This window comes from Drosophila mojavensis, unplaced genomic scaffold (genome assembly GCF_018153725.1).
Source record: "Drosophila mojavensis isolate 15081-1352.22 unplaced genomic scaffold, ASM1815372v1 contig_36, whole genome shotgun sequence".
Taxonomy (NCBI): domain Eukaryota; kingdom Metazoa; phylum Arthropoda; class Insecta; order Diptera; family Drosophilidae; genus Drosophila; species Drosophila mojavensis.
Window position 1 is genome coordinate 8,900,348 of NW_025318858.1, and position 17,100 is coordinate 8,917,447.

Consider the following 17,100-nt stretch of genomic DNA (forward strand, 5'->3'; position numbering starts at 1 on the left):
CTGTATCTGTATCTGTATCTGTATCTGTATCTGTATCTGTATCTGTATCTGTATCTGTATCTGTATCTGTATCTGTATCTGTATCTGTATCTGTATCTGTATCTGTATCTGTATCTGTATCTGTATCTGTATCTGTATCTGTATCTGTATCTGTATCTGTATCTGTATCTGTATCTGTATCTGTATCTGTATCTGTATCTGTATCTGTATCTGTATCTGTATCTGTATCTGTATCTGTATCTGTATCTGTATCTGTATCTGTATCTGTATCTGTATCTGTATCTGTATCTGTATCTGTATCTGTATCTGTATCTGTATCTGTATCTGTATCTGTATCTGTATCTGTATCTGTATCTGTATCTGTATCTGTATCTGTATCTGTATCTGTATCTGTATCTGTATCTGTATCTGTATCTGTATCTGTATCTGTATCTGTATCTGTATCTGTATCTGTATCTGTATCTGTATCTGTATCTGTATCTGAATCTGTATCTGTATCTGTATCTGTGTCGTTATCTTTCGACTAGAGCACTCTTATTTATTATTCAATGACAAAGACTATTATAAATATTAGGCATTTGTATTATGCGAAAATCAAATTTGGAATAAATGAATTTACAAAATGTCGCAACAGAGCCAACTAGATAAACTTTGACAAAGGACAAACCTCGACGGCAGCAGCAGCAGCAGCACCAACAAATATGAGAAATTATTTCGCCAACATATTGTTGTAGTTGGTTTGTTGTTGTTGTTCGTAATATAATTTGCATAATTTTATTGCATACATTTTCGGTGGCATAATGAGTCTAGACATTTTGTTTCAATTTATGAAATTGTTATTTTATGCAATATGTTTGTGATTAGTTGACTTTTGCATAAATATGCATAAACAGACTACATTAATAAATATATATATATGTGCCGTGATGTATGCAGATACATGCATATAGATGTACGTTTCGAATGTTAAAGTTAAACTGGGAAACAAGTGAAATGCAAAGTTTATAAAAATTACAGGGCGACACGAAGCGAAAAACTTAAGAGCTTCGCCTCCCACAAACATTAAAAACTAATCAAACTTTTAAATACACTTCAACCGCAGTCTCAGTCGCAATCGCCGTTGCCGTTGCCGTTGCCGTTGCCGTTGCCAGTTGCCAGCTGAAGGCGTTTAGTGGGCGTGTTCCGGCACAATTCGACAGGCGTCTTAAAAACGCGACGTCGACTTTGATTTGTCGCCTCCCACAGTCCGTCTCTTTCGTGCAGCGGCTTTGGTTTCCTTTTGGCCTTAACTTTGGCCGGACTTTTGCCTTGTTGTCAACGTCAACAGAAATTGATTGCTCACCAAGCGTCGCTCGCTTTCCCCTCTATCCATCTCCCCTCTATCCACTATACGCACACACATCCCTCACTCACTCTCCTTCCCTCTCTCTCTCTCTCTCTCCCGCTCGTTCACTCTCTGAGGCTTTTGGTTTTGCCTCTGTGGCATTTTCATTTCATTCAGTTGAGTTTACTTTGCGCAAAACTTTTTGAGCTCGTCTCTCTGGCGGCTGCCACTGAATTATCCTTAGCCAGCGGACCAGTAAGCGGCTCCCATACCATATCGCCTCGCTCCCGCTCTTCCTCTCTCTTGACCCTACCCCAACTTTGACACAGTTTAGAAGCCAAAAGTTTAATGGAATTTGTCTATAGCGTCGCCTCGGCGGTCGACGGAAATATAAATAAAACAGCATTCAACTTGTTTTTGAAGCAATTAAAAATTCTTTAAGACGATGCCGCCACAGATTGAGTCGTCCGCCTATCGACAACGAATGCCAAGCCCACGCCCACACACCATGCCGCCTCCCAAGCAGCATAGCCGCTACAAGTGTAAACACAAGTCAAAGTAATAACTAAAGTTTTTCATTTTAAAATGATTTATATTTGTGCACAATACTTTCGAGAGCTACAAAATCCGACACGAAGTACCGGCTTTATAGGGATTATAGAGAGCTTACCCAAATATAGTCAGCTACACGATGTTCACTGTACTACCTTAGCAAACTTTATAAGATATTATAAATGTACGAAAAGTTATTTAGTCATTTCTCGATTAACTTCAATTTTTAGTTTATTTATTCATATATTTCATACATTTTTTTATTTAATTTTAAATTTTACTACCAGTATGCTACATTATAAATTAGTTAAATTGAGTAGATTTATTTAAATTTAAAACACCATATATACTATTTATTATTATTATTTATATTTATTATATATTCTTGATTTTAGAATAAGAGTGTCCTTGCTTGTCAAAGGCAATTTGGAAAATTACATTAATAAACAATATAAAATATGAAATGAAATAAATTTTGTTATTTCATATAAATCTAAAACTCAAATATTTATTAAATTTGCAAAATTAATTGGCGACATGCATTTTCCTCTTTAAATTGCGATTCTTTATTTTGCATAATAAACCTAAATTCACCTGAAAAATAGTTTTATTATGTTGCCTTCATATACCGCTGCTCCTAAATCTGAGGGACACATCTATTGAAAATTGGTCAATAAATACCTTAAATTCTTCAAGCGATTGTTTGTCCTTAAATTTCGTTCGGTATGCGAATTATCTTACAAGTTCATTGGAATATTTTGCTGTTGTTTGTTGTCGCTTGAGGAATTCGCACGAAGTCTCTGGGATGCTTTGTTGTTTGTTTATTTGAGCATTTAAATCGACTGGCAAAACAATTGCAATCTAATTTAATTTGCTGTCGCTTAGCCGAACGAACGCTTGCCCATGCATACACATGGCGTATGAGCAATGCGGCTTGTTTATTGCTTCACGCACCCCACAGAGAGTCGCACACATAAAATGCACAGCTCTCATTGTTAAGGCGCGCACACACGAGCACAGCGAGAATCATTATCAGCACTTATACACAAACAAGCGCACACACACAGACACACACACACACACATATAGAGTGAGAAAAGAAGAAGAAAACGATGAAAGTCGTTGGAAAAACTGCTCTTAACTACTTTCTGCACGTCTGCAGATAAAATCGATAAATTCCTTTTCGCAAAACGAATTAGGAAACTAATTGACTTGGATTTCGCTTAAAGAATCTCACATAAATCGTGAGCTTAAGCGTGATTCTGGCAGTCACCGCACTTTCTATGCCACGCCCCCATTCCCGCCAACAGTTAGTTTCCTCCTCCGCAGGGGAGAACTTTTGCTGCGGGAAATGCCAAATGCCTTTGCGGTATGTAGAGCACCCGCTGATGTTTCAATTATTTCTTTTTATATACATATAGTAGAGCATATACATATATTTATTTAGAATTTTTATTATGCTGCGCCGCCTGTTAAATGTCATTAAATGTTTCAACATCATGCCAAAGTTTCGCTCTCCCTCTCCTTCTGTCTCTCCCTCTTTTACACAGCCCTATCCATGGCTCCTCATCATCATTCAGAGCCAGCGAAGCGTTGACAAACTAACAAGGCGCAAATATTATGCTCGCATTTCCTGCAATGCTTTTCAATTTAATTTACCACACACATAACATTTTCAGCCTGCCAAACATTTATCCTGCAGGCAAGCAGGCAGCCAAGATCTGCTCAGCTGTCGCACTCGCTCCAACCCCTACTCATTCTCTCTCTCTCTCTCTATCTCTCTCTTTCTCTCGCTCTGCTAGCATTTTATGCTCGGCTTATTTGTGGCTCGAATCTGCGACCTGTAAGGGCGCCTGAACACTTGCAGCTCTTGAATCTGGCCTGAAAAATGCACAGGTGAAAAGTGCTTTGAATTTAACACCTTGGCAAAAGAAGCTTGAAAGGTATTCAATTAACGTTATTTACACACAAATAATTACGAGCTAATTAAGTAATTATATACCATGAAATATATAATAATTGCTGAAGAGTTTAATAAGAAAGTGAAATAAATGTTTAAATGTTTCAATTGCCTAAAATTTAATAATTAAGTATAATATATTATATTATGTATAATATATTAGTATTTTTCAGGGACTGTGACGATTATAACTTTTATAGCAAAAAATTAAAAAAAAAAAAAAAAGGAAATTTTTTTTGAGTAATTTAAAAAAAAAATTATTTTTAATTATTATAAATAGTTTATATGATGAAAATCAATAATAATTATTACAGATCAATTTTTATATAAAAATCAAATCATAACTCTTATTTTCAATTTTCATAGTAAAAATTAAAAATAAGAGTTATGGCGAAGCTTTTATTATACAAATTGAAAATAAAAATTGAATTGAAACATGTCTTGAACTAAAGGAGCTAGATCATATATACCTTTCATTTGATATATGGTATTAAAATTTACATTAATTTAATAACAATATTTAATAATAATAATTACTGAACTTATTTTGTAAAATCAATTTTCAAACCTATATGACAGTCATATAGTATTGTACATATATGAGATTTTTATGACCTTCAAAGACTTAAACTTAAACTCAACTTTATTTAAATACACACTCCGATTAAAAAATCTCTGATTCATTATTTTTAGTCTCAGTCGGCGGGAATTTTGCTCGCGGGCTTTCTTGGGTTAATGGTGTTCCAAGGGCCCTTGGCTTGAAGTGCTAAGACTCTTTGGAAATATAACTTGAAATAAATGCCAGCGTGTCCGCGCTTTGTTAATGAAACGCAGAAGCAGGCATATCATACGCCCCCCCCCATGCCGCCTACCCCTTACACTTGCCGCTCATCAAATCGAGCAAGACTTCAGCAAAAAGTTGCTAGTTGCTTGTTCCGAGTTGACGAAATTGCGTTTCATATTTATAAATGCATATGCAATTGCAATTTTTGAAGTTGCTGCTGCTGTTCCTGTTGCTGTTGCAAGACTGCTGGCTTCGTGTCTCGCTCAAATTGCAACAAACATGCAAATATATAATTTTAATAAAGTCCTGAAGTCCTCCCACACTCTCTCTCTCTCTCTCTCTCTCTCTCTCTCTCTCTCTCTCTCTCTCTCTCTCTCTATCTCGGTCACACTCACTCACGCGGCAGCCAACTGTATAGCCAAGCAGGTGTAGTCCAGGGGGGCGGCTACGTGCTGCTGGCTCATCAAAAATGCCAACCAAGAACTGCCAAGGCAAGTCATTTGGCACAGCAACAGCAACAACAACAACAACAACAACAACTAGCTAACTCTCAATGCGCTTGCCTATGTTGTTGTTGGCGTTGGAGCGAGCTAAGGTAGGGTGTACAGTGTACACTGTACAGGCACTTGACATGCCCCCCATTTCGAGCGGCTGCAAATTGTGAAATATGAATTTTATGTAGTAGCTATACAAAATATTTTCATGTAGATTCGCTGCCGTCAATGAGTGCAATTTATATGCAATTTGTTATTTAACAACAACAACAATATAATGAGCAGGCAAATGCGAATTGTTAGGGAAAACTATCAGAGATTGTTGGCAAAAGACAATAATTTAACATATTACGAGGGAGCGCTATCACAGTTAAAGTTTGCGAAGAAAAAAAAAAAACAACTCAGGGCAACAACAACAATTACAATTGAACAAAATGACTGTTTACAAACTTTTTTTAAGCTAATCTAATTATATGGATCATCAGTATGTATAATACTGTAAGTTAAGTCTATTGTATCAAGCGATAATATGCATTGTAATATTTATTTTTATTTAATTCTCATGCCCCATTTTCAATTTAAATAAATGTGTGATTTCATGGCCTAACAGATTTATAAATGCCATAAATGGAATTTATAATACAAGCAGCTTCGCACGATTGACAACAAACACACACACACTCAAACACTCAAACATAGTCACATTTACATACGTACGCTTATACACAACACACGCACACACACACTCTGTCCAGCAGCAGCATGCAGAAACTTTACAGAGCAGTTTGAACTTTCAAGCTAATAATAAAAATCCGTAACTTTTGCACGCCTCAACACTTTTTCGCCCAGGTCAAAGCAATTCAAAGCTGGACACGGACACCAGCCCATGAGCAAATTTATTGTTTCAATGCAAACATGCAACATATGCTCAAGCGCAACTAAAGTAAAAAAATAAAAGAAAAAAGAAAATAAAGTAAAAGAATTTACAAAAAGAAAAAGAAAAAAAATAATAGAAATTGAATTTCTATTAAACTTTGCTCGCATGCAAACGACAAAGTTTTTGCCAACTTTAGCTGATGCTCACATATGAGCCTGAGTGAGAGGGAGATGGAGTGAGTGTGAGTGTGAGTAGAGGGGGGCTGATCGGTCTCTGTCCACCTATCGTGAGCAGCTGCTGCTGCTGAGCAGTCAAGTTGTCAAAGAGTTAAGTAGCCAATCACTGTGCTCTCTGCAGCGCTCTCTGCACCTTCTCTTTTTTGTTGTTGTTGCACTCATGGCCCCATAGAGGGCGCTGTCAACACGTCGACTTCCGTTGGACCTAGCCGTCGGCGTCGCGTCGCTGCTTTAGCTGCTGTCAGCAGAAATGTCACATCTTGCACATGCACTCGAATTGCCTCTGCAGCAGCAGCAGCAGCAGCAGCAGCAGCAGCGGCGGCAGCGACGTGTGGCGCCCTCTGTCGCTCGCTGTCGTCTGGCCTCTTGGCCGGCGCATTATTTGCTTTTATTTTTGTTCTGCAAGTCAATAGCTTTGGCTTTTAAATTTATCGACTGACGCTTGATGCGCTTCATTTAACTTGGAAACATTTTTCAACTCTGCCCTCAACTGTCAGCCAACACACAAGCCACCCCACCCCACCCCACGCCCAAAAACCAGCTGCATCCGCTTGGCATTTGCCGCCCCTGGATCCCGTTTTCCGCTGCAACAGTTTTAGAAAATACATGGAAAACTGTTCTACATAGTTAAGCCTGTGTGCGGGACAGACATGGGGTATCATTAAATTTTTGTCGCGCAACTGCTCTACAGTTACGATAGAGTCGAACATGGCTAAAAGTAGAAATTAAAAGTAAAATTATTAATCAAATTAATTTGGAATTATTAAAATGCAATTAACACAACACTTTTGCATATCGTAAATTGCTTAAAAATAAAGTGTCCCATATTAACAAATAAATAAATAAATAAATAAAATGATTTTTATTAATTTGAATCGTTTATGATTATCTGTTATTATTACTGATTTTTCTTTATTAATTTTTATTAACTGAATGTTAACTGTTTCCTTTGTAGTTACTCATTAAATTCGTATATGTAATTAATTAATTATATTTCGTGCACGCATCAGCTGTGTCGAGGCTCAACTGTAAGTGCTCCCGACTTTGCTACTCATTGCTAAAGTATTAATGCATCAAAGTAGGCAGGTTAGAGCTGCTAATTCCACTAGAAACGAGTGTTCCACGAGTGCCGATGTCCATGGCAAAAGTTTCCAGCGCAGACAACAAAACAGATAGAGACAGAGAACAGAAAGAGAGAGAGAGAGAGAGAGAGGGAGACAGAGGAAGAGAGCAATGGAGACTGTCGGAACTAAACTTGTGGACCTGGGTTGATAAAGCGAGTACATTTTGTATACAAAAAACTGAATGGAGCTACTTGAGCGCGAAACAAACGTGCCACAGGGGGCGGGGCATTCGCTGTTGACCAGCATGCATCCATTTGGTTATTTGCCAGAACCGGCTCGGCCCGGCCGCACTTCAAAACATTTTTACAAGCCATGCCCAAACACAGCAGCAGCAACAACAACAACAACAACAACTGCAACAGTGCCAGTCTGATTCGTTTACAGGCAAAGTGTGGGCGGTGGGCGAGGGGCACGGTTGTAATGGCGGGGCATATGAAAGAAATGTTGCTACAATAACCAAAATGCACTGAACTGCAAAACATACAACTTCACGGTTATTTTCTCTTTAGTTATCTACAGTATTTTCTTTTTTTAGCGCAGCTCCTGCTTAGTGGGCGTACCATGCTGGCGGGAGGGCGTGGCCAGCTGACCCAGGCATCCACTTAACAAATATCAACTGAAATGGCTTTATATGCTGAGATAATAAAAATCCAGCAGCTGCAGCTGCAGCAACTGCAACTGCAACTGCATCTGCCCTGGACCACTGACAAGGATGCCCTTCAGACACCCCCTGCTCGCCGCTCGACATCCCTTTAGCTCTTTATAGCTCTACCTAAACCATGTCTATCTCTGTGTGGGTGTGTGTGGGTGTGTGTGGGTGTGTGTATGCTTTAGCTATGGGCCTGGCTGCACTTGAGGGACGGCGCTGGATTTGTCAACAACAGAATTGTCAGCTTAAAAAGCGCATTGAAATTTAAACACTACAATGAAATTCAATTCGTTATAACCGACCTCCATTTGCTGCATTGCAACAAACAAATCGTAAATAGGGAGTACAACAAAATGGAGAGCAACAAAAAAAATTGAATCCTTTTGAACGATTTTTTATGGTCGAATCGTTTTAATATCAGTAAAAAGTAAATAGAAACTCGCCTAGGTAAATATATAAGTACAAATTTAATGAAATGTGTCTAAGAGTACTTTTTTTCACAAATGAAAATATGACAAAGAAATAAAATGTTTGGTAAAGCTGACATATATTTCAATCATTGGAAATGGGAAAAGCTCTTATTATTATATATTGTATAAAGAGTATATATCTCTATAAATACATTTATATTTTCTATACGGTGCTCGGGCTTTATTTCATTAACAGAGAGAAGTCTCTATATAATTAATTAAATAATAATACAAATAACAGAAGACTTGGCGCATCTTCCACATTCGCATATCTTACGGGTGAATCTGTATAAATCTTTCTCTCGATTAACGGCGCGCCATTAAATTCATTCAATATGGCCTCATAGATTATCAGACCACGCGACGCTTTAACAATTTGGGGCACTTAAAAACTTCTTATGGGCCAAAAACAAGTCCAAATTGGCCAATTGAAATTCAAATCAAATTGCCAATTACCTGAGCTGTGAGCGGGGCGAACTGGCCAGAGGTTTCCAGGCAGCAGCCAGCAGCCAGAAGCCACGAGCCAGCAGCCAGCAGCTAACAGCTAACAGCCAGCAGGTTATAAAAGTATTAATAAGCATAAAAGTTGCATAAACTCAAATTAAACAAAACGGACAGAGCGACAGCCGGACAGCAGGACAGCCGGACAGCCGGACAGACGAGCAAACATTGCAATGCGAATCCGAGTGTTTGTCCTTTGTGCTTGTGGGGCAAGCGGCAGGCGGGCAGGCGACATACGGAGAGCAGCTGGCATTTCCGGCCCGGCGCACAAAGTGAGCGTCCGCCAGGGGGCGCCACTGCGGGCGTCATCGTTTTGCTAATGAACTTATTTCGCATTTTGAATTCAAATGCAGACTCCACGATATTGGCTTATTACAATCAACTGCTATTAAACAATCGATGGCGCTAATTGTAAGTAAAACAAATTGGAATCAACTCACACAGACGGCACAACTAGCAGATACCCTATAGCTTTGATCGGTAAACTGAAATGCATAGTAAGCATACTCCTCTCTGTACACGGTGTGCGGGGTATCTCGAGGGCGGGCTAGAGGCGTGGCACACACTGTACTACGCAATTGCAATCGCAATCGTCGATTGCCGACGAGCTCATTAATTCATTAAACTTTTTATAGCCCAAACAGCATGCATGTAACCGAGAGAGAGAGAGAGAGCGAGAGAGAGAGAGGGAGAGAGAGAGGGAGAGAGAGAGGGAGAGAGAGGAAAAGAGAAAAAAGTCACTACAATTAAATTGCACATCCAATGGCTTCAAGGACCTGCGAGGACATAGTTGTTTAAGTGGAAAACTTTTACCATATATGCCATTTGGGTATGTATTGGAATGCTCTATTTCAGCTCTGAATTGCTTTAAGAATTAAATTTGAGCTTCGGCTGACTTGAAAGTGAAAAGAGAAAACATTTTGGGTAAGCTAAAATATGCAAATTGAACTGTTGGCTTATTGCAATAAAGGAAACTATATGGGTATTTCAATGATCTGTGGACTATACAATTTTATAGATTAGATATGATGCACAGTTATTGAAACGATCGTCCGTTTCTTCATAATTGGGAAACATAAAATGGTTTATATTATTTTTATTTATAATATTTTTTATTTATTTTGATTTTACCAATATTATTTTAATTAACAATATAAATTTATATATTTTACATATATAGCATACATTTATTATATATTTATTTCACAGTAAAATTGTACAGTTAAGATGTATTCTAAGCTAAGCAGACTCGAATGGGCTTACATAGCTATCGATCTTTACAAAGATTCAGGGTAAATAACTGCATATTATTGATTGAGCTGATTGATTGAAATAGGAAAAATTAAAATAATATACAATAAAAAAAACGTATATTTAGGAATTCAAATAAGTAATTTAGAAATCAGATAACTACATGTTAGAAATATTCCCAATGCACATCAAAGTCACTTTCCTCTTCCATTCGGATGCCCCAACTCGTCCCAGCAGGCATGAATGCAGAGTTGGCATCTTGGCCTTTTCATCTGTGCTGAAACTTAAGTGCATAACGGCATTGTCGTCTGCATGTGCATCTGACGATTCTAATCGTATACTTAGGCTCAGCTTTCTTCGTAGCTCGCCCTGTAGTAATTGAGTTGACGAGGCAGTTGGCTTTTGCAGCTCATCAGCGTCTCGCATAGGCAGCTCGATCAAAGGGAGAGCTGATTATGCTAGCCACACAAAGGCCGTTGACAATAGATAAACCTTTGACTTGGCCGAGTTCTATCTGTTGGCCTGCATCTGGCCCGCCGATGCCACCCCGCCGCTGCCCCTCTCCCTTGTTGCAGACTCAACTACAGCTGCGGCTAGACAATGGGCCAAATGCTTTCAGCTGGCCGGATGTATGTGTGTGTCGTACGTTTACGTGTGTGTGTGTGTGTGAGCGGCTATTGGGCGTGGCGTGGGCGTGGCTGGCTTGTAATAACTCACGCCTTTTGACACAGATTAAACCAGCATAAAGACAATGCCAGACAGTAGGCAGGCAGGCAGAAAAGAGGGAGAGAGAAGGCAGAGGGAGAGAGAGAGAGAGAGAGAGATGGAGACCAAAAAGTACGTTGACGATGACGAGAACAAAAGCAAACTTGGCCAAAGCATTTTATGACCCTTTTCGGTGAGAGTATGCGTGCGTATGTATGTGTGTGTGTGTGGGTGTGCGTGTGTTTGTCTGCGTGGGCGGCTTGTGTAAATGTTATCCTTTATTGTTTGGCAGGCTTTGCTGCATGCAGCCAGCCCGACTGCCTGCCCCACTGCCTGCCTCACTGCCTCACAGCCTGCCTGCACATGTCACTTGGCGAGACTGCTTGCAATTTCCCCTCGAACCCCAAGCGAGGTCCCTTGTCGCCCCACATTCTTGGCAATTCCTTGCCGAATACCGCTTTATTGTAACTGACAGCAGCTATTGTCCTGCAAGCTGCAGCAGCAACTCCTGCCGAGAGTTAGCGACTGCATTCCTACTTCTCTCCGCCCTCAACTCCTTTTATTTATTTTTATTTTTTTTTTTTTTATGCCATTCTGAGCGTCATGTTGTGAACGCCCGCCGCACATTTGTGTGAATATTAAGTATAATATTCCCCTCGTTGCGCTCCCCTCCACTGGGCAACTGCAACTGCCAGTCTGAAGCATGCCCAGGCACATGCCACATGCTCTGATTGTTTTTATAATAAACGCATATAGTTAATTTATGTAAAGCTTTAGCCCTATACATATATGTATGGGTTTGTTTTATATAGATATGTACTATATTTCTGCATGTCAGACATCTGGGCGTGGCATACTTACTTTCATTAAGCCAAGTTTTTGCTACAAACTATAATTACACTGCAGAAGGCAAAAACATATTCTCATTAATATTTTACAAATGTTTAATTTATTATTATTCTTATTTTTATCATTATTATTATTTTTATTTTTTTAATTTTTATTAATTTATTTATTTAATTTAATTTATTATACATATGTATTTAATGAAGATCATTTATTTTTACATTTACATTTATCTCTTACTTGAGTACAGTGAAGCTCACTAAGCTGACAATTAGCTAAATTATTTAGCTAGGGTATTAGATCTTATGCCCTGTATGGAGTTGCATGACATTTTAGCATTTTTGGTTCTTTTGTGTGCCATGTGTGCAGTGTTTGTTATTAATTAAATAGATGAATGTGTGTTGGGTTTTATGCTTGCTTTTGCTCTTTGCTATTGTTATTGTTGCAGTTGTTGTTGTTGTAGTTGTTAGTGCTGTCTCAGCAAACAAACAACGCACAGCAGTTGCACAATAAATAAAATTGAGTTGAATGACTTGCATGCTTTTGACAAACACTCGTTTGCACACACACAAACACATGCACATACACATACTCACACTCTCACACACACTTATGCAGACAAAGACAAGAGGGAGGCTGGTGATTCCGTTGGGTCTGGTTTTAAGCAATATGTCAAGGCAATTTCAACTGCAGTTTACGCTATACTGACCCAACTCGTCCCAAAAGCAAACTTGGCTATAACAATAACAACAATTGCAGCAACAAGAACAACTACAACTACAACTACAATATTTGTTTAGTTCTTCTGCGGGTCACAGTGCGTATGTGCAATATATTTGCTCCAAATTTATGACCAACATTACGAATGATGCGACGCAGCTACTCTAAAGCTGCGTATTTATTTACTTTTCATTTGGCATTGCACAAAACTTCTAAGTAAGTCTGAAGTTTTCGAGATCCACACTTAAGTACAATGACGAAATACGCAAATGATGGCAATATATAGAGACCAAAGCAAGTATTACTTGCAATGAGTTACAGACGATCAAGTGGCAATGTAATAATGAATTTGAACTGATTGTATAGCCGTTAGCATTGCCTAAGAGGTGTGAGAGATCATTGAGTGAAGCGCAAGAGAAATTTGAATTCTCTCTTGTAATCGCATTTCACAGTACGGATATGTGCGAGTGTGATAGCTGTAGGGCAGAAATACTGCGCTAGTGTGAGTGAGGCAGCTGTTCACCTCGAACAGAAGCATCAGAAATTGCTGTGAAGAGCTCGAAAGGGTATTCTAACTTTTCGAGCTTGTACCGTTGAGCGAGACTACTAGCAAGATTTTGTGAGTGTAAGTGAGACGGCTCCGATTGCAGCACTTCCAATACGTGTGAGCAGTTCAGATGCTATACACTTTGCAGTGCAACCGATTAAACCTCATTCCAGTATAACACTTAACTGAGAGCAATTTACATAATACGTGTATGTTAATTAACTTAACTAAGCTAGCTAACATTTTATCTTCCTGCTAGTGCTCCACTTTCCATTCAAATCGATGTATTTTTTATATGCTTAATGCGTGTGTGAAATATAAGTATGAATTTAAATAGACTCAAGTAGCAGTCTCTCATTTCGTTAGGCTGTGTGTGGCAGACATCAGCCGCCAAGCAGCAGAATGTAATGATGCAACAGTAAACTTTTATAATGCTGCCGGCAATGAAGTAATTAAAATATTTTAACACAGCATCAAAGTCAAACAAAGTTAAGCGCAGACAGACGCCCACGAGTTTCGAAAGTGTAAGCGAGAGATAGATCTTTTGAGCGAAAGAGAGAGGGAGTGAGAGAGAGAGAGAGGGTGCGAGTAAAAGGCGACAACACCTACTGAGCGAAGTTTTATTTATATACATTATATACTTAATATACAATTTAATCAGAAATTAAAATGAAAGTTGCCAACTGGAAGTAGGATATACATATGCCCCAAAAAAAAGTTTATTTCTAGAATAAAATGTATACGTGGAAAGCACTTTCTCTTTTAAAAAAAAAAAAAAAAAAAAAAGGTTGTATTTCTTAAACGGAATATACCTCATTTACACTTTATATATACTAACTACTTTTATTACATTAATTAGAAACAACACAGAGAGTAGCAGTACTAATTATACTTACTGGTTCTGTGCAAATAGTGGGAATTATCTGTGCTAATGATTGAACTGAGAGCGGCTGAGAATATACTCATTTAAACAGCCACCACTGTATTGGAGAATTTTGGAAATTACTGTTACCTGCAGTTGCCATTATCGCTGTTGTGGTGCTTCTTCATATATATTTGCAATGCTGAATAGGAGGCATGTGAGTGTGAGCAGTACGACAGGCATGGAATATCTAACGGGGAATGGGAAGCGGCCATTATTTTGGTGAGCATGGTCAAGGTGCCTGACTCAAGGACTTGCCATTTCACGACTCTCTCTATCTCTCTCCCTCTCTGAACTCTTTATCATTTGACTTAAGTGGGAGCGAGTCGGCTGCTGATTTATTGCATTGTTCAAATGTAGTTCTCTCTCCTTTTTTGATATTTGTGTCTCTTGGGGAAAATCTGCAAATAGTAATAATTAAATATATATTAAATATTTTGTACAATATTTAATAAAAAAAATACAATTTAATTATAATTGCAATACATGTAAATGTGATTTTTTTTTTAATTTCGGTAAATCGAATATATGTATATTTTAACGTTTGGGAAATGCCCGTAAAAATTATTCATATCACAAATTTAAGAGCTCGCTTAACGCACAGTACATTTTGATATCTGTCATTTGAGCATAAATAATTGAAATTCCAAAACGTCTTGCCAGACTTTTTCGACCACATTTTTGCTTAATTTCGTCCCCAAGCATCATTTCCTAATCTGTCTAAAAAATCGATCATTAATTCTGTGTCCAATTTAGAAGTGGCGATCGTTGATAATCCATTCCTGACAATTCTATGGGCCATCGAAATTTTTGCTGCGATGGCTGTCAAACTCACAATTTCCATGGCAGGCGGTTTCACTGTTTACGTTGTGTGAACTATGACCTGTGCGGAGAGTGCTATGATCAGCATGTGGAGACGCTGGATCATCGCGTTGAGCATCCCATGCAGCTGCTGATCGAGCAGGATCGTCCCTATCAGCCGCTGCCTGAACTGCTGCTCAATGGCGAGCTGCTTGAATTGATGCATCTGCCCAATTGCTATACCTGTCCCTATTGCGGCATCTTCGGGCACACGGCCAAGGAGCTGATCGATCATGTCGTGACGCTGCATCGCCAGGCCGACAGCCATGTGGTGTGCCCCATGTGCGCCGGACTGCCGGGAATCGAGCTGGTGGCCATCCGCAACCTGGCACGCCATTTGCTGCTCAACCACATCGAGCACGCCAATCTGCTGGATCCGAGTACGCCGCCGCTACGTCATGCTTTAGCCCGAGCATCGCGTCGTCGGCGACGCCAACAGCAGTCGGCAGCGGGCAACCAGAATGGCAGCACTAGCCGCAGCTCAGCGCGTTCCAACAGCAGCAGCCGCGTGGACTCCGAAGCGGGCATCGACATACTGTACCAGCTGTCGGAGCTGCGGCGCCTGCGTCCAGATTTGCGCTTTAGCCAATCGAATGCCACTTACCTGGAAGGGGATTCACGTTCACGCCCTGCTGCACTAGCCATTGCTAGCCCTGAGGCACTGACCAACGGGCCTGCCCACATAGGCGCCACTGATGGCGGCAGCTCTGCCATGGTGCTGGACCACGCGGAGGCAGATCGCTATCTGCTGCAGCAGTGGATGGCGGAGCAGAACGGAGCCGACGTGGAGGCGACTCGGAGAGACAATCACCAACGGCAGCAGCACGCGATCTTCACCGAGCACCTGCTGCTCTCCATGCTGTGCGAGGAGCAGCTGCAGCTGCCACAAAAATCCAAATCTCAATCTCAATCGCAACGACAGCCAGAACCGGAGCCAGAGAGCCTACAGCATCTGCTCTTTCCAGAGCTGGATGATGCTGAGCAATCCCTGGAGAGAAAGAGTGAAGATTTGCTGTCCCTGTTGCCGTGCAAGTATATACCATCCCAGATCATGATGCTGATGTCGCTGCCTTGGATCAGGCCCTGGTCGGCGCAGAGCAAGCTGCGCTATATTGAGCTGCAAGGCGTCACCTTGGACGAGAGCACACTCACGGGCGCTGAAGAGCAAGATATCGATTAACTGTTATTAGCAAAAAGTGAAAGAAAAAAAACTCCTTTCCCCTTAAATGTATTCCGTAATATTATATTTTTAAGCGATACGCATATAAAAATTTTATTGTGAAAATTTATCTAGGCGAAGAGTCAGCTTTTATTTGAACTTGGGGCAATTAAGAGATATATATGTATATCGAATATTCATATTCACGATACTAACTAATAATCCCCCAACATTAAGCGCAAAGAGCTTAATCTGACCCCCCAGCCTAGTTTAAGACTTTGCTTATTGAACTTGAGAGCTTTGTGCTTGTCAGCTATTTTTTTCCTTTTTTATTTCTGTGTATTTTTGCACATCTAAATGCATATTTTACCGTAGCTGAATATTGCAGCTTCGCCTGCAAATATGTATTTTGCGCCTTAATTTCTTTTGGACTGACTTACAGAATAATTTCTTCCGCTTATGCAGTTTACCAACTGAATTTACCTGGGCAGCTGCTTAACCCCAGAAAGCCATAACTCAAATATTACTTTAGTCAATTTTAATAAAAAATAAAAATCCATTTATAATATATTTTTCAGATTTATATAAATTATATTCTCTTTTACATGTTTTCACTAAATTCTATTCGCACTTTGGTCTTCGTTGGGTTAAGGTCGGCTTATTTCATGCCGTTTCCAACTCGCTTTTTAGCCATTGCATTTTCTTACCTATCTCTGGCTGGGCTGCTGCTGCTGCTGCTGCTGCTGCTGCTGCGTTGGTGTTGGTAATTATTTTATGGAGTGTTGCACACGGGCGGGCTGCCTTCACGTCTCCACTAGCCAGTTCCGTTACACTGCCACACCCCCATCTGGAACGCCCAGCGTTGGGCGGCTGTGTCTGTGTCTGTGTCTGTGCGTGGCCAACTTATGTTTACCAAGTGCGAAAGTGGAAACGTGCTGCAAACACGAACTTCTCCAGCTGCAGCATTACCATACCCCCCTCTCTCTCTCTCTCTCTCTCTCTCTCTCTCCCACTCTCTCTGCCACACTCTTTCTCGCGCCATGTCCCTTGCTCCCACTGCAGTGCTTTGCGTTTTATAATAGGATTTGAATACAATGGCATTGTAATGAAATGTGCAG

At 39.9% G+C, this 17,100-nt stretch overlaps 1 protein-coding gene across 1 annotated transcript; it reads left to right on the forward strand.

Moving 5' to 3' along the window:
* Positions 1 to 14,533: 14,533 nt before the first annotated feature.
* On the forward strand, positions 14,534 to 16,112 carry LOC6576373 (E3 ubiquitin-protein ligase KCMF1). The gene has a single exon (XM_002002328.3). It carries the CDS (start codon positions 14,756 to 14,758, stop codon positions 16,001 to 16,003), a length of 1,248 nt encoding a protein of 415 aa, XP_002002364.1. The 5' UTR covers positions 14,534 to 14,755; the 3' UTR covers positions 16,004 to 16,112.
* The last annotated feature ends 988 nt before the right edge of the window (positions 16,113 to 17,100 follow it).